The 18,779-nt window shown below is 44.8% G+C and overlaps 1 protein-coding gene across 1 annotated transcript; it reads left to right on the top strand.

Annotated features, from left to right (window-relative positions):
- The first annotated feature begins 226 nt into the window (after window positions 1–226).
- LOC115180814 (LARGE xylosyl- and glucuronyltransferase 1-like) lies at window positions 227–15,829 on the top strand. The gene is made up of 6 exons (XM_029742968.1): window positions 227–278; window positions 375–482; window positions 526–698; window positions 8,676–8,758; window positions 14,747–14,870; window positions 15,608–15,829. Exons 1-6 carry the CDS (start codon window positions 227–229, stop codon window positions 15,812–15,814), a joined length of 747 nt encoding a protein of 248 aa, XP_029598828.1. The 3' UTR covers window positions 15,815–15,829.
- Window positions 15,830–18,779: the final 2,950 nt, after the last annotated feature.

Genomic DNA, 18,779 nt, shown 5'->3' with positions numbered 1-18,779 from the left:
AGTGCTCTGGTTTCATCTTTCCTCATATCACATCCAGCAATGTCAGTGATTCACAGAGAGAAGTTGAGCTGATTTAAGAGTTGAGTTTAAGTTGAAGTTGAGAATCCTGCTGAGTCTATACCCTGAAGTGTTGATATCCTGCTGCTAGGCTTGTACCAATTCTGCCTGAGCTTTAGCCAGCTGAAGATCAGTTGGCTTGAACACATACAGATCTGGGACCAGGCGAATGGCTTATTGCAGTGGTCTTAAACTCGTGGCCTACGAGCCGCAACTGGCCAGTGAGCTGATTTAACGTGGCCCTCGGTTATCTTAATGAATGTGGCGCTATTGGTTCTAATCAACTTCCTGTTTCTCTGTCTCCTCCCCGTCTACAGTGAAGCCCCTCCCCCTGTCACCCCTGTTGCCTCAGTTGTCCACGTTGACGGCCAGGGGCGGGGCCTTGGGAGGGGGTGTGTCTAGGGAGGCGTTGGAGCTGAGGGTCCGTGAGGTCGAAGAGGAGAACCAGCTTCTCCGCCGTGAACTCAGCCGACCCCCCCCGGAGCCCTGCTGGCCCTGCTCCGCGTCACGCCAATCACCGCGGCAACCAGAGCAAGACTCACTCGGAGGAGGGAACAGGGGACAACGAGGCGGGGCTTAAAGCTGGCTCCTCGGGCAACAGGTCAGACTGTGTGCAGCAGCCAGCGGTAGACAAGTGTGAGGTGAGTTACACTAGGAGGTAATAAGGTAAGATAAGACGGTCTGTTTAGTGTGTTTGCCTCTCCTACAGTTGATCCTGACAGTGCTGTGGTTGCAGTGGGCAACAGAGTAATAATGTGGGTTTGCCTCTCCTACAGTTGATCCTGACAGTGCTGTGGTTGCAGTGGGCAACAGAGTATTAATGTGGGTTTGCCTCTCCTACAGTTGATCCTGACAGTGCTGTGGTTGCAGTGGGCAACAGAGTATTAATGTGGTGTTTGCCTCTCCTACAGTTGATCCTGACAGTGCTGTGGTTGCAGTGGGCAACAGAGTATTAATGTGGGTTTGCCTCTCCTACAGTTGATCTTGACAGTGCTGTGGCTGCAGTGGGCAACAGAGTAATAATGTGGGTTTGCCTCTCCTACAGTTGATCCTGACAGTGCTGTGGTTGCAGTGGGCAACAGAGTAATAATGTGGGTTTGCCTCTCCTACAGTTGATCCTGACAGTGCTGTGGCTGCAGTGGGCAACAGAGTAATAATGTGGGTTTGCCTCTCCTACAGTTGATCTTGACAGTGCTGTGGCTGCAGTGGGCAACAGAGTAATAATGTGGGTTTGCCTCTCCTACAGTTGATCTTGACAGTGCTGTGGCTGCAGTGGGCAACAGAGTAATAATGTGGGTTTGCCTCTCCTACAGTTGATCTTGACAGTGCTGTGGCTGCAGTGGGCAACAGAGTAATAATGTGGGTTTGCCTCTCCTACAGTTGATCTTGACAGTGCTGTGGTTGCAGTGGGCAACAGAGTATTAATGTGGTGTTTGCCTCTCCTACAGTTGATCCTGACAGTGCTGTGGCTGCAGTGGGCAACAGAGTAATAATGTGGGTTTGCCTCTCCTACAGCTGATCTTGACAGTGCTGTGGCTGCAGTGGGCAACAGAGTAATAATGTGGGTTTGCCTCTCCTACAGTTGATCCTGACAGTGCTGTGGTTGCAGTGGGCAACAGAGTAATAATGTGGGTTTGCCTCTCCTACAGTTGATCCTGACAGTGCTGTGGTTGCAGTGGGCAACAGAGTATTAATGTGGTGTTTGCCTCTCCTACAGTTGATCCTGACAGTGCTGTGGTTGCAGTGGGCAACAGAGTAATAATGTGGGTTTGCCTCTCCTACAGTTGATCCTGACAGTGCTGTGGCTGCAGTGGGCAACAGAGTAATAATGTGGGTTTGCCTCTCCTACAGTTGATCCTGACAGTGCTGTGGCTGCAGTGGGCAACAGAGTATTAATGTGGGTTTGCCTCTCCTACAGTTGATCCTGACAGTGCTGTGGCTGCAGTGGGCAACAGAGTAATAATGTGGGTTTGCCTCTCCTACAGTTGATCCTGACAGTGCTGTGCACATGGGTATTGATTCTCTACCAGCCAGTAATGTAACCTTCAGCACTGCATGTAGTCCATTCGCTTTATGCCTACACCTAAGGTCATCCAGACATCTAACACACCTTTTCTATTTTCTATTTGATATATAAAGTAATCTACTTTTTTATTTTTATTTAGTCATTTACCAGAGACAACTTATAGTAGTGAGTGCATACATTTTCATACTGGTCAGTGTTGGAAAAATTGTCAAAGACTTCAGTCACCCAAGTCATAGACTGTTCTCTCTGCTGCTTTGCTTTATCTTGGCCAGGTCGCAGTTGTAAATGAGAATTTGTTCTCAACTAGCCTACCTGGTTAAATAAAGGTGAAATTTAAAAAAAAAAAATGTTTTAAATATCCCAAAAAGTCAGTTTAGTTGGCGCCATCGATTTGAGTAATCCACTCGTTCAACATGCAGAGAAAGGAATCCGAAAATCTACCCCTGAACTTTGTTTCAACAAGTCAAAATACATTTCTATTTACTCCTCAGATACCCTAAAATGTAATCAAACTATAATATTTATTCCGGAAAGAAGTATGTTCAAAAGAATACCGATTTAAGCAGGTACGTCCTTTCTTCAACGAATTTCCAAGACTGTGTCCCTGTACTAAAACTGTTATTTATTCTTCGTTTTTGAAGTTACAAGCCTGAAACCTTGAACATAGACTGCTGCTGACACCCTGTGGAAGCCATAGGAATTGCACCCAGGGAGCTAATTTCCAGTATGCCCTTATACCTTCCATTGTAAGAGCATGGTCTCTCAAAAAAATTCTGGTTGGTTTTTCTTTGGATTTTCTCCTACCATATCTATTGTGTTATATTCTCCTGCATTATTTTAACATTTCTACAAACGCCAAAGTGTTTTCTTTCCAATGGTACCAATTATATGCATATCCTGGCTTCAGGGCCTGAGCAACAGCCTGGTTGTATTACAGCCTGGTCATATTAAAGCCTGGTCGTATTAAAGCCTGGTCATATTAAAGATCTGGTCGTATTAAAGCCTGGTCATATTAAAGCCTGGTCATATTGAAGGTCTGGTTGTATTACAGCCTGGTCATATTAAAGCCTGGTCATATTAAAGCCTGGTCATATTAAAGATCTGGTCATATTGAAGGTCTGGTCGTATGAAAGCCTGGTCAGATAAAAGCCTGGTCGTATTAAAGCCTGGTCATATTAAAGCCTGGTCATATTAAAGCCTGGTCGTATTAAAGCCTGGTCATATTAAAGCCTGGTCGTATTAAAGCCTGGTCGTATTGAAGGTCTGGTCGTATGAAAGCCTGGTCAGATAAAAGCCTGGTCGTATTAAAACCTGGTCATATTAAAGCCTGGTCATATTAAAGCCTGGTCGTATTAAAGCCTGGTCATATTAAAGCCTGGTCATATTAAAGCCTGGTCGTATTAAAGCCTGGTCGTATTAAAGCCTGGTTGTATTACAGCCTGGTCATATTAAAGCCTGGTCATATTAAAGCCTGGTCGTATTAAAGCCTGGTCGTATTAAAGCCTGGTCATATTAAAGCCTGGTCGTATTAAAGCCTGGTCGTATTAAAGCCTGGTCGTATTAAAGCCTGGTCGTATTAAAGCCTGGTCATATTAAAGCCTGGTCATATTAAAGCCTGGTCATATTAAAGCCTGGTCGTATTACAGCCTGGTCATATTAAAGCCTGTTCATATTAAAGCCTGGTCATATTACAGCCTGGTCATATTAAAGCCTGGTCATATTAAAGCCTGGTCATATTAAAGCCTGGTCATATTAAAGCCTGGTCGTATTAAAGCCTGGTCATATTAAAGATCTGGTCGTATTAAAGCCTGGTCATATTAAAGCCTGGTCATATTGAAGGTCTGGTTGTATTAAAGCCTGGTCATATTAAAGCCTGGTCATATTGAAGGTCTGGTTGTATTAAAGCCTGGTCATATTGAAGATCTGGTCATATTAAAGCCTGATCATATTAAAGCCTGGTCATATTGAAGGTCTGGTTGTATTACAGCCTGGTCATATTAAAGCCTGGTCGTATTAAAGCCTGGTCATATTAAAGATCTGGTCATATTAAAGCCTGGTCATATTGAAGGTCTGGTTGTATTAAAGCCTGGTCATATTAAAGCCTGGTCGTATTGAAGATCTGGTCATATTAAAGCCTGGTCATATTGAAGGTCTGGTTGTATTAAAGCCTGGTCATATTAAAGCCTGGTCATATTGAAGGTCTGGTCATATTAAAGCCTGGTCATATTAAAGCCTGGTCATATTAAAGCCTGGTCATATTAAAGCCTGGTCATATTAAAGCCTGGTCATATTAAATGTTATGATATTATGGCTACGCTCATTAAGTGTCTCTGTCAGAGGTCATTCTAACAGCAGGTTTGTTGGAGGGTCTTCATGCTGTGATGTTACGGTAAACCTCTTCAATATGCCCTCTGTTGTAGTGAATGTATGCATTCACTACTGTAAGTCGCTCTGGATAAGAGCGTCTGCTAAATGACTAAAATGTAAAATGCATACATTATACCCATTTCAGACACTTTCATCACTATCAAGGCTCTGACAAAGGGCATGATGGGTATTACCAGCTACACTATGCTTTGAGCAGTCCTTATTGGCCCATCTCTACTGTCTGTGACCACTGTCTGTGTTTGTAGAGAAGATTATAGATAATGGACTAACAGGCTAACATTGTGTGTTTGTAGTGAAGACCATAGATAATGTGCTAACATTGTGTGTTTGTAGTGAAGATTATAGATAATGTGCTAACAGGCTAACAGTGTGTGTTTGTAGTGAAGATTATAGATAATGTGCTAACAGTGTGTGTTTCTAGTGAAGACCATAGATAATGTGCTAACAGTGTGTGTTTCTAGTGAAGACCATAGATAATGTGCTAACAGGCTAACATTGTGTGTTTGTAGTGAAGACCATAGATAATGTGCTAACAGTGTGTGTTTCTAGTGAAAACCATAGATAATGTGCTAACAATGTGTGTTTGTAGTGAAGACCATAGATAATGTGCTAACAGTGTGTGTTTGTAGTGAAGACCATAGATAATGTGCTAACAGTGTGTGTTTGTAGTGAAGACCATAGATAATGTGCTAACAGTGTGTGTTTGTAGTGAAGACCATAGATAATGTGCTAACAGTGTGTGTTTGTAGTGAAGACCATAGATAATGTGCTAACATTGTGTTTTTGTAGTGAAGATCATAGATAATGAACTAACAGTGTGTGTTTCTAGAGAAGGCCATAGATAATGTGCTAACAGTGTGTGTTTGTAGTGAAGACCATAGATAATGAACTAACAGTGTGTGTTTCTAGAGAAGGCCATAGATAATGAACTAACAGTGAGCGTTTCTAGAGAAGGCCATAGATAATGAACTAACAGTGTGTGTTTCTAGAGAAGGCCATAGATAATGAGCTAACAGTGTGTGTTTCTAGAGAAGGCCATAGATAATGAACTAACAGTGAGCGTTTGTAGAGAAGGCCATAGATAATGAACTAACAGTGAGCGTTTGTTGAGAAGGCCATAGATAATGAACTAACAGTGTGTGTTTGTAGTGAAGACCATAGATAATGAACTAACAGTGTGTGTTTCTAGAGAAGGCCATAGATAATGAACTAACAGTGTGTGTTTCTAGAGAAGGCCATAGATAATGAACTAACAGTGAGCGTTTGTAGAGAAGGCCATAGATAATGAACTAACAGTGTGTGTTTCTAGAGAAGGCCATAGATAATGAACTAACAGTGTGTGTTTCTAGAGAAGGCCATAGATAATGAACTAACAGTGAGCGTTTGTTGAGAAGGCCATAGATAATGAACTAACAGTGTGTGTTTGTAGTGAAGACCATAGATAATGAACTAACAGTGAGCGTTTGTTGAGAAGGCCATAGATAATGAACTAACAGTGAGCGTTTGTAGAGAAGGACCAGAGATTTTTTTATTTATTTGAGAGATGAGATGAGACTATGAGGACCCTGTCTGAGTCACTCCTTTTCAAAGCTTTACAACAACCCTCTGATTGGGCGATACCCTACTACAGGCATTTAGAGAATACATTATTTGAGGAGAGAGGAGAGACAGAAGAAAGGATTTGAGAAGAGAGAAGAGATGCTGGAACAGGCTGTAGAAACTCTTCCTTCACATCAGTAGAAGAGACTGAAATGGACTTCAGTAGGATTCATATAGGAGTCAGATAAGAGTCATTTAGGAGTCAGATAAGAGTCATTTAGGAGTCATATAAGAGTCATATAGGAGTCATTTAAGAGTCATTTAGGAGTCATTTAGGAGTCATATAGGAGTCAGATAAGAGTCAAATAAGAGTCACTTAGGAGTCATTTAGGAGTCATATAAGGTTGCCAAATATATGAATCTTCCAATTCAACTCAACAGGACAACAGGAGCAGTGATGTGCATTTCGACTCCCCGTTGATGTGTTTGTTGGTCCTCAGTCACTCGGTCGCGTCGTTACCGTTGTTATTACCGTTCAACAGACTCCGCAGCATATTGATGCCCAACGGCAGACAGATGCCCAGTCATTATGAACAGGGATTATGACTGTTTGATGTAAATGACACTACAGTGGCCTGGAAACATGTTGACATTTAGGCAAGTAGACCAATAATTAATCGGAAACAACTTTGCCGTCATTGTGATTCTTTAAAATGTACTTTAGAGAGACTGTAGTGTTGTCATTAGCTAGCGATGTTTGTTAAAAATAGCTAACGATGCTAACGTTAGCTAGCTACGTTACTGTTGTCCCCTCGATCTCAGTTAGCTGGCTAACGTTATACTGCGTCTAAAGTCAATCTGGCCTCATCACAATGATGACAAAAAGGTTTTCCTACTAATGATTCGACTCCTTTTTTAGAGAAATATCCTTGTATTTCCCAAGCAACCTGTAATGCACTTTAGTTGAAATCTTCATCGGCAGTCAAGACAATAACATTGAGGACAACACTCAGTCAGGAATCAGTCCTGAAACTAACGGTCAATACAATACTGTGATCAAATGTTTTTTTATTTTACACTTCCTCACTCTGTCTCTCCCTCGTTATCCACACTTTCTCACTCTGTCCCTCCCTAGTTATCCACACTTCCTCACTCTGACCCTCCCTCGTTATCCACACTTCCTCACTCTGACCCTCCCTCGTTATCCACACTTCCTCACTCTGTCCCTCCCTCGTTATCCACACTTCCTCCCTCTGTCCCTCCCTAGTTATCCACACTTCCTCACTCTGTCCCTCCCTCGTTATCCACACTTCCTCACTCTGACCCTCCCTCGTTATCCACACTTCCTCACTCTGCCCCTCCCTCGTTATCCACACTTCCTCACTCTGTCCCTCCCTAGTTATCCACACTTCCTCACTCTGTCCCTCCCTCGTTATCCACACTTCCTCACTCTGCCCCTCCCTCGTTATCCACACTTCCTCCCTCTGTCCCTCCCTCGTTATCCACACTTCCTCACTCTGCCCCTCCCTCGTTATCCACACTTCCTCACTCTGCCCCTCCCTCGTTATCCACACTTCCTCACTCTGCCCCTCCCTCGTTATCCACACTTCCTCACTCTGTCCCTCCCTCGTTATCCACACTTTCTCACTCTGTTCCTCCCTCGTTATCCACACTTTCTCACTCTGTCCCTGCCTCGTTATCCACACTTTCTCACTCTGTCCCTCCCTCGTTATCCACACTTCCTCACTCTGTCCCTCCCTCGTTATCCACACTTCCTCCCTCTGTCCCTCCCTCGTTATCCACACTTTACGCTCTAACCACTAGGCTACCCTGCCGCCCCCATGTATAAAGGGCTTTAGCCTCGTGCTAACGTTGAACTTTCCTAGACTGATTGGTCCCTAGAGGGCAGTAGATGAATAACCCTGGGCTTGATCTAGTTATTGGTAAATTCACATACTGTATTCTTCCCCTGGTGCTGCTATAGTGGATTATAATGTGAGATTTAGTCTTGATGTGGGATAAAGACTATTCCCTCTGAAATAATTACCTAAACTAAATGGTGCTTAGTGTTCAGAGACATGTGATAAGGGGGTTCTGTTAGTGCTACAAGCAGAGTACAAATCATGTTGGACTTTGTGGAAAATAATGTTCTTTCCCCTCTCTCTCTCTCTCCCTCTCTTTCTATCTCTCTCTGTCTCGATCCCTCTCTGTCTCTCTACCTCTCTCTGTCTCTCTCTCTGTCTCTCTCTCTCTCTCCCTCGATCTCTCTCCCACTCTCTCTCTCCGTCTCTCTCTCCCGCTCTCTCTCTCCCGCTCTCTCTCTCTCTCTCTCTCTCTCGCTCTCTCTCTCTCTCTCTCTCTCTCCCTGTCTCTCTCTCTCTCTCTCTCTCTCCCGCTCTCTCTCTCTCTCTCCCACTGTCTCTCTCTTTCTCTCTCTCTGTCTCTCTCTCTCTCTCCCGCTCTCTCTCTCTCTCTCGCTCTGTCTCTCTCTCTCTCTCTGTCTCTCTCCCTCTCTCTCTCTCCCACTGTCTCGCTCTCTCTACCTCGATCTCTCTCTGTCTCCCCCGCTGTCTCTCTCCCCCGCTGTCTCTCTCTCTCTCTGTCTCTCTCTCTCTACCTCGATCTCTGTCTGTCTCCCCCGTTCTGTCTCTCTCTCTCCTCTCAGACCATTCACGTGGCCATCGTGTGTGCCGGTTACAACGCCAGTCGTGACGTGGTGACACTCGTCAAGTCAGTCCTTTTTCACAGGTAGGTAGGCACACAGTAGGTCGGTACACACACAGTAGGTCGGTACACACACAGTAGGTCGGTACACACACAGTAGGTCGGTACACACACAGTAGGTAGGCACACACACAGTAGGTAGGTACACACACAGTAGGTAGGTACACACACGGTAGGTAGGTACACACACCGTAGGTAGGTACACACACAGTAGGTAGATACACACACAGTAGGTAGGTACACACACAGTAGGTAGGTACGCACACAGTAGGTAGGTACACACACAGCTGGGCCTGTCTGCAGCCCTCCTCTCTCAGCAGACTGAATATGCTGCCGCCTACTCTCGGTTGCATGGCAACGCCACCACCTCAGTGAACCCCCTAGCTGTGTGTGTGTGTGTGTGTGTGTGTGTGTGTGTGTGTGTGTGTGAGTGATTTTTTTTTAATCGTAAATAAGAACAGAATACATTGCTAAACACTTCTACGTTGACCTCCTCGGGATGGGTGTCCCTAAACCGGTACGGTTGTTGCTAACGTGACTATAATGACGTTGTATACTACAGCCAACTTTCCCGGGACATAGACATGTCTTATATGGCCAGAAAGCTTAAATTCTTGTTAATCTAACTGAAGTGTCCAATTAACAGTAACTATTACAGTGAAAAAGTACCATGCTATTGTTTGAGGAGAGTGCACAACAACAAAACACTTTTATCATGGAAACTGGTTTGATACGATCAGCTCTGAAGGTAAATAATGTACTTACATTCAGTAATCTAAATAATGTACTTACATTCAGTAATCTAAATAATGTACTTACATTCAGAAATCTAAATAATGTACTTACATTCAGTAATCTAAATAATGTACTTACATTCAGTAATCTAAATAATGTACTTACATTCAGTAATCTAAATAATGTACTTACATTCAGTAATCTAAATAATGTACTTACATTCAGTAATCTAAATAATGTACTTACATTCAGTAATCTAAATAATGTACTTACATTCAGCAATCTAAATAATGTACTTACATTCAGCAATCTAAATAATGTACTTACATTCAGTAATCTTGATCTGATTTGTCATCCTGAGAGTCCCAGGATTAAAATGTAAAACAATTTTGTTTGATTAAAAACAATTTTTATGTTCAAATGTAGGAACTGGGTTCTACAGTTCGATGTATGAGTTAGAGTACTTACGTTAGTTATGATTCGGGTGTCGTCCGTTTCGGGAAAGTACCTGCGTAACTGATTCTGTGGATCAGACACATTGTTATTCTGTGTGGATCAGACACATTGTTATTCTGTGGATCAGACACATTGTTATTCTGTGGATCAGACACATTGTTATTCTGTAGATCAGACACATTGTTATTCTGTAGATCAGACACATTGTTATTCTGTAGATCAGACAAATTGTTATTCTGTGGATCAGACACATTGTTATTCTGTGGATCAGACACATTGTTATTCTGTGTGGATCAGACACATTGTTATTCTGTGGATCAGACACATTGTTATTCTGTGTGGATCAGACACATTGTTTTTCTGTGTGGATCAGACACATTGTTATTCTGTGGATCAGACACATTGTTATTCTGTGGATCAGACACATTGTTATTCTGTGTGGATCAGACACATTGTTATTCTGTGTGGATCAGACACATTGTTATTCTGTGTGGATCAGACACATTGTTATTCTGTGTGGATCAGACACATTGTTATTCTGTGTGGATCAGACACATTGTTATTCTGTGTGGATCAGACACATTGTTATTCTGTAGATCAGACACATTGTTATTCTGTGTGGATCAGACACATTGTTATTCTGTGGATCAGACACATTGTTATTCTGTGGATGTGTGGATCAGACACATTGTTATTCTGTGGATCAGACACATTGTTATTCTGTGTGGATCAGACACATTGTTATTCTGTGTGGATCAGACACATTGTTATTCTGTGGATCAGACACATTGTTATTCTGTGTGGATCAGACACATTGTTATTCTGTGTGGATCAGACACATTGTTATTCTGTGTGGATCAGACACATTGTTATTCTGTGTGGATCAGACACATTGTTATTCTGTAGATCAGACACATTGTTATTCTGTGGATCAGACAGATTGTTATTCTGTGGATCAGGCACATTGTTATTCTGTGTGGATCAGACACATTGTTATTCTGTGGATCAGACACATTGTTATTCTGTAGATCAGACACATTGTTATTCTGTGTGGATCAGACACATTGTTATTCTGTGGATCAGACACATTGTTATTCTGCGGATCAGACACATTGTTATTCTGTGTGGATCATACACATTGTTATTCTGTGGATCAGACAGATTGTTATTCTGTGTGGATCAGACACATTGTTATTCTGTGGATCAGACACATTGTTATTCTGTGGATCAGACACATTGTTATTCTGTGTGGATCAGACACATTGTTATTCTGTGGATCAGACACATTGTTATTCTGTGTGGATCAGACACATTGTTATTCTGTGTGGATCAGACACATTGTTATTCTGTGTGGATCAGACACATTGTTATTCTGTGTGGATCAGACACATTGTTATTCTGTAGATCAGACACATTGTTATTCTGTGGATCAGACACATTGTTATTCTGTGTGGATCAGACACATTGTTATTCTGTGGATCAGACACATTGTTATTCTGTGGATCAGACACATTGTTATTCTGTGGATCAGACACATTGTTATTCTGTGGATCAGACACATTGTTATTCTGTGTGGATCAGACACATTGTTATTCTGTGTGGATCAGACACATTGTTATTCTGTGTGGATCAGACACATTGTTATTCTGTGGATCAGACACATTGTTATTCTGTGGATCAGACACATTGTTATTCTGCGGATCAGACACATTGTTATTCTGCGGATCAGACACATTGTTATTCTGTGGATCAGACACATTGTTATTCTGTGGATCAGACACATTGTTATTCTGCGGATCAGACACATTGTTATTCTGCGGATCAGACACATTGTTATTCTGCGGATCAGACACATTGTTATTCTGCGGATCAGACACATTGTTATTCTGTGGATCAGACACATTGTTATTCTGTGTGGATCAGACACATTGTTATTCTGTGGATCAGACACATTGTTATTCTGTGTGGATCAGATTGTTCAGGTTAATAATTCATGTCATCCACTATGTCATAGCAACGTCCAGTGTTCAGAGCCAAGTCAGATATTTCACCCCAGAAAAATACACAGTCTCTTTTTTGAAGAATATTCTGAATGGAATCGATTATAGACGAGGAGTTTTTCCTGTCATCCCTGGTGAATGTCATCTTGGGTCTAGACCTCGCATCTGTTCAGTTTTATATGACAGCATTTATTACCCACCAGGGCTGTGGTTCTGTCTGACAGCTCAGAGCAGAGACCCGAGGCAAGACCAAACCCTGGCTGTGATTCTGTCTGACAGCTCAGAGACCCGAGGCAAGACCAAACCCTGGCTGTCATTCTGTCTGACAGCCCAGAGCAGAGACCCGAGGCAAGACCAAACCCTGGCTGTGATTCTGTCTGACAGCCCAGAGCAGAGACCGAGGCAAGACCAAACCCTGGCTGTGATTCTGTCTGACAGCCCAGAGCAGAGACCGAGGCAAGACCAAACCCTGGCTGTGATTCTGTCTGGCAGCCCAGAGCAGAGACCCGAGGCAAGACCAAACCCTGGCTGTGATTCTGTCTGGCAGCTCAGAGCAGAGACCCGAGGCAAGGCCAAACCCTGGCTGTGATTCTGTCTGGCAGCTCAGAGCAGAGACCCGAGGCAAGGCCAAACCCTGGCTGTGATTCTGTCTGACAGCCCAGAGCAGAGACCCGAGGCAAGACCAAACCCTGGCTGTGATTCTGTCTGACAGCCCAGAGCAGAGACCCGAGGCAAGACCAAACCCTGGCTGTGATTCTGTCTGACAGCTCAGAGACCCGAGGCAAGACCAAACCCTGGCTGTGATTCTGTCTGACAGCCCAGAGCAGAGACCGAGGCAAGACCAAACACTGGTTGTGATTCCCTCAACAGAACCAGAGGAAACATCTACTGATGCCCTCAACAGAACCTCATCAGAACCAGAGGAAACACCTACTGATGCCCTCAACAGAACCTCAACAGAACCAGAGGAAACACCTACTGATTCTCTCAACAGAACCTCAACAGAACCAGAGGAAACATCTACTGATGCCCTCAACAGAACCTCATCAGAACCAGAGGAAACATCTACTGATACCCTCAACAGAACCTCAACAGAACCAGAGGAAACATCTACTGATGGCCTCAACAGAACCTCAACAGAACCAGAGGAAACACCTACTGATGCCCTCAACAGAACCTCAACAGAACCAGAGGAAACACCTACTGATGCCCTCAACAGAACCTCAACAGAACCTCAACAGAACCAGAGGAAACACCTACTGATTCTCTCAACAGAACCTCAACAGAACCAGAGGAAACACCTACTGATTCTCTCAACAGAACCTCAACAGAACCAGAGGAAACATCTACTGATACCCTCAACAGAACCTCATCAGAACCAGAGGAAACATCTACTGATGCCCTCAACAGAACCTCAACAGAACCAGAGGAATCACCTACTGATGCCCTCAACAGAACCTCAACAGAACCTCAACAGAACCTCAACAGAACCAGAGGAAACATCTACTGATGCCCTCAACAGAACCTCATCAGAACCAGAGGAAATACCTACTGATGGCCTCAACAGAACCTCAACAGAACCTCAACAGAACCAGAGGAAACACCTACTGATGGCCTCAACAGAACCTCATCAGAACCAGAGGAAATACCTACTGATGGCCTCAACAGAACCTCATCAGAACCAGAGGAAACACCTACTGATGGCCTCAACAGAACCTCAACAGAACCAGAGGAAACACCTACTGATGGCCTCAACAGAACCTCAACAGAACCTCAACAGAACCTCATCAGAACCAGAGGAAACACCTACTGATGCCCTCAACAGAACCTCAACAGAACCTCAACAGAACCTCATCAGAACCAGAGGAAACACCTACTGATGGCCTGTCACAACCTGATGTTCTTCTCAGGCCCTGGCAGCGTGTTGGATCAGAGACAAAGTAGTCCCCTTCCTGGTCCATTTCTGCTAATACAAATTAATCTCATGTTGGTGTAGAGAGCTCCCTGTCCTGTGTGTTTGTGTGTTTGTGTGTGTGTGTGTGTGTGTGTGTGTGTGTGTGTGTGTGTGTGTGTGTGTGTGTGTGCGTGCGTGTTTCCCCCTCTCTCACAGCTCAATACACAGACTGTCAGACTTGTAGACGTGTTATCTGAGCAGCATATTTATCATGTTAATAACATGTTATGTGACTGCGAGCAGCATATTTATCATGTTTATAGACGTGTTTAGTGTTCCTTTGATTGAATCAGAGAAACTGTGTTTGAACACAGATTGAAACAGACCATTTCCTCTCCATCACAGTGCTGTATGCAGCCAGTAGTTATTAGGTAGAATTACTGTGTATAATCTCCCTAACTGACATGTTGTTCTGTGTGTTCATATCCAGAGGGTTTCATGTTGTTCTGTGTGTTTATATCCAGAGGGTTTCATGTTGTTCTGTGTGTTTATATCCAGAGGGTTTCATGTTGTTCTGTGTGTTTATATCCAGAGGGTTTCATGTTGTTCTGTGTGTTTATATCCAGAAGGTTTCATGTTGTTCTGTGTGTTTATATCCAGAGGGTTTCATGTTGTTCTGTGTGTTTATATCCAGAAGGTTTCATGTTGTTCTGTGTGTTTATATCCAGAGGGTTTCATGTTGTTCTGTGTGTTTATATCCAGAGGGTTTCATGTTGATTTCCATTTCTACTTCAAAGTATTGCACTTATGCTCTGAGTCTCACCTTCTCCCTCCCTCCTTTTGTGTGTGTGTGTGTGTGTGTGTGTGTGTGTGTGTGTGTGTGTGTGTGTGTGTGTGTGTGTGTGTGTGTGTTTGTGTTTTTTGCAGGCGAAACCCTCTCCACTTCCACATCATAACAGACTCTACTGCCCAGCAGATTCTAGCGTCTCTGTTCCACACCTGGATGGTCCCTGCTGTCAGGGTGGACTTCTACGACGCAGACGAACTCAAGGTGAGACACACACGTCTACAGCTCACTTCCCAAAACAACTTCTGCACCTTCGTCTTTCTCCAACTGATCTCCTCAAACATTCACATCCTCATCCTCTGTCCTCAACAAGACTGTCTGGTTCGTGTCTGTTAATACCTGAGGTGTCATGGTTCCTCAACAAGACTGTCTGGTTCGTGTGTGTTAATACCTGAGGTGTCATGGTTCCTCAACAAGACTGTCTGGTTTCGTGTGTGTTAATACCTGAGGTGTCATGGTTCCTCAACAAGACTGTCTGGTTCGTGTGTGTTAATACCTGAGGTGTCATGGTTCCTCAACAAGACTGTCTGGTTCGTGTGTGTTAATACCTGAGGTGTCATGGTTCCTCAACAAGACTGTCTGGTTTCGTGTGTGTTAATACCTGAGGTGTCATGGTTCCTCAACAAGACTGTCTTGTTCGTGTGTGTTAATACCTGAGGTGTCATGGTTCCTCAACAAGACTGTCTGGTTCGTGTGTGTTAATACCTGAGGTGTCATGGTTCCTCAACAAGACTGTCTGGTTCGTGTGTGTTAATACCTGAGGTGTCATGGTTCCTCAACAAGACTGTCTGGTTCGTGTGTGTTAATACCTGAGGTGTCGTGGTTCCTCAACAAGACTGTCTGGTTCGTGTGTGTTAATACCTGAGGTGTCGTGGTTCCTCAACAAGACTGTCTGGTTCGTGTGTGTTAATACCACCCTCTACCTCCTTCTCTTCTGTCAGGCTGAGGTGTCGTGGATCCCCAACAAGCATTACTCAGGTATCTACGGTCTGATGAAGCTGGTGCTCACCAAGACCTTACCTCCAGACCTGCAGAAAGTCATCGTCCTGGACACAGATATCACCTTCGCTACGGACATCGCTGAGCTCTGGGCCGTCTTCCACAAGTTCAAAGGTGAGGCTACTACATCATTTCCTGTTGGGGTGTAGTAATTGTGCTTCCTGTTGCTTCTGCTAAAGGGGTTGTACTCGTTAGGACCCACTAGCAAAACTAAAATGAGTGTTTCTTATTGGACAAGGTCAGTTAGTCCCTCCCTGTTTGAAGTTTTCTTCTGTTAGGGAAAGGGGGGGGGGATACCTAGTCAGTTGGAAAGGAAAGGGGGGATACCTAGTCAGTTGGAAAGGAAAGGGGGGATACCTAGTCAGTTGGAAAGGGGGGATACCTAGTCAGTTGGAAAGGAAAGGGGGGATACCTAGTCAGTTGGAAAGGGGGGATACCTAGTCAGTTGGAAAGGAAAGGGGGGATACCTAGTCAGTTGGGAAAGGGGGGATACCTAGTCAGTTGGAAAGGAAAGGGGGATACCTAGTCAGTTGGAAAGGGGGATACCTAGTCAGTTGGAAAGGGGGATACCTAGTCAGTTGGAAAGGAAAGGGGGATACCTAGTCAGTTGGAAAGGGGGGTACCTAGTCAGTTGGAAAGGGGGGTACCTAGTCGTGGAAAGGGGGGATACCTAGTCGTTGGAAGGAAAGGGGGATACCTAGTCAGTTGGAAAGGGGGATACCTAGTCAGTTGGAAAGGGGGTACCTAGTCAGTTGGAAAGGAAAGGGGGATACCTAGTCAGTTGGAAAGGGGGGATACCTAGTCAGTTGGAAAGGAAAGGGGGATACCTAGTCAGTTGGAAGGGGGGATACCTAGTCAGTTGGAAAGGGGGATACCTAGTCAGTTGGAAAGGAAAGGGGGGATACCTAGTCAGTTGGAAAGGAAAGGGGGGATACCTAGTCAGTTGGAAAGGGGGGATACCTAGTCAGTTGGAAAGGAAAGGGGGGATACCTAGTCAGTTGGAAAGGAAAGGGGGGTACCTAGTCAGTTGGAAAGGAAAGGGGGGTACCTAGTCAGTTGGAAAGGGAAAGGGGGGATACCTAGTCAGTTGGAAAGGAAAGGGGGGATACCTAGTCAGTTGGAAAGGAAAGGGGGATACCTAGTCAGTTGGAAAGGGAAAGGGGGGATACCTAGTCAGTTGGAAAGGGTGATACCTAGTCAGTTGGAAAGGAAAGGGGGGATACCTAGTCAGTTGGAAAGGGGGGATACCTAGTCAGTTGGAAAGGGGGATACCTAGTCAGTTGGAAAGGAAAGGGGGGATACCTAGTCAGTTGGAAAGGGGGATACCTAGTCAGTTGGAAAGGAAAGGGGGGACCTAGTCAGTTGGAAAGGGGGATACCTAGTCAGTTGGAAAGGAAAGGGGGATACCTAGTCAGTTGGAAAGGGGGATACCTAGTCAGTTGGGAAGGGGGGATACCTAGTCAGTTGGAAAGGAAAAGGGGATACCTAGTCAGTTGGAAAGGGGGATACCTAGTCAGTTGGATAGGAAAGGGGGATACCTAGTCAGTTGGAAAGGAAAGGGGGATACCTAGTCAGTTGGAAAGGAAAGGGGATACCTAGTCAGTTGGAAAGGAAAGGGGATACCTAGTCAGTTGGAAAGGGGGATACCTAGTCAGTTGGAAAGGGGGGATACCTAGTCAGTTGGGAAGGGGGGATACCTATTCAGTTGGAAAGGAAAGGGGGGATACCTAGTCAGTTGGAAAGGAAAGGTGGGATACCTAGTCAGTTGGAAAGGGGGATACCTAGTCAGTTGGAAAGGGGGGATACCTAGTCAGTTGTGGGAAGGGGGATACCTAGTCAGTTGGAAAGGAAAGGGGGGATACCTAGTCAGTTGGAAAGGAAGGGGGGATACCTAGTCAGTTGGAAAGGGGGGATACCTAGTCAGTGGAAAGGAAAGGGGGATACCTAGTCAGTTGGAAAGGGGGATACCTAGTCAGTTGGAAAGGGGGGTACCTAGTCAGTTGGAAAGGGGGGATACCTAGTCAGTTGGAAAGGAAAGGGGGGTACCTAGTCAGTTGGAAAGGGAAAGGGGGATACCTAGTCAGTTGGAAAGGGAAAGGGGGGATACCTAGTCAGTTGGAAGGGGGATACCTAGTCAGTTGGAAAGGAAAGGGGGGTACCTAGTCAGTTGGAAAGGGGGGATACCTAGTCAGTTGGAAAGGGGGATACCTAGTCAGTTGGAAAGGAAAGGGGGGGTACCTAGTCAGTTGGAAAGGGGGATACCTAGTCAGTTGGAAAGGAAAGGGGGGATACCTAGTCAGTTGGAAAGGGGGATACCTAGTCAGTTGGGAAGGGGGGATACCTAGTCAGTTGGAAAGGAAAGGGGGGTACCTAGTCAGTTGGGAAGGGGGGATACCTAGTCAGTTGGAAAGGAAAGGGGGATACCTAGTCAGTTGGAAAGGGGGATACCTAGTCAGTTGGAAAGGGGGATACCTAGTCAGTTGGAAAGGGGGATACCTAGTCAGTTGGAAAGGGGGATACCTAGTCAGTTGGAAAGGAAAGGGGGATACCTAGTCAGTTGGAAAGGAAAGGGGGGGATACCTAGTCAGTTGGAAAGGAAAGGGGGTACCTAGTCAGTTGGAAAGGAAAGGGGGATACCTAGTCAGTTGGAAAGGAAAGGGGGGATACCTAGTCAGTTGGAAAGGAAAGGGGATACCTAGTCAGTTGGAAAGGGGGGATACCTAGTCAGTTGGAAAGGGGGATACCTAGTCAGTTGGAAAGGGAAAGGGGGGATACCTAGTCAGTTGGAAAGGGGGATACCTAGTCAGTTGGAAAGGAAAGGGGGATACCTAGTCAGTTGGAAAGGGGGGATACCTAGTCAGTTGGAAAGGGGGGATACCTAGTCAGTTGGAAAGGGGGGATACCTAGTCAGTTGGAAAGGAAAGGGGGATACCTAGTCAGTTGGAAAGGAAAGGGGGGATACCTAGTCAGTTGGAAAGGGGGATACCTAGTCAGTTGGAAAGGAAAGGGGGATACCTAGTCAGTTGGAAAGGGGGGATACCTAGTCAGTTGGAAAGGAAAGGGGGGGTACCTAGTCAGTTGGAAAGGAAGGGGGATACCTAGTCAGTTGGAAAG

Source organism: Salmo trutta, unplaced genomic scaffold, assembly GCF_901001165.1.
Source record: "Salmo trutta unplaced genomic scaffold, fSalTru1.1, whole genome shotgun sequence".
In the NCBI taxonomy this organism is placed as follows: Eukaryota; Metazoa; Chordata; class Actinopteri; order Salmoniformes; family Salmonidae; genus Salmo; species Salmo trutta.
Note: the sequence above shows the minus strand (reverse complement) of the source record. Positions and strands in the feature narration are given on the sequence as shown.

Excerpts from the sequence above, each read along its gene's own strand:
- LOC115180814 (XM_029742968.1), top strand. The coding sequence starts at position 227 with ATGGCTTATTGCAGTGGTCTTAAACTCGTGGCCTACGAGCCGCAACTG. Across the intron at positions 279-374 it reads CTACGAGCCGCAACTGGCCA|TGAAGCCCCTCCCCCTGTCA; the intron begins GTGAGCTGATTT and ends CCCCGTCTACAG. Across the intron at positions 483-525 it reads GGCGTTGGAGCTGAGGGTCC|CCGACCCCCCCCGGAGCCCT; the intron begins GTGAGGTCGAAG and ends CCGTGAACTCAG.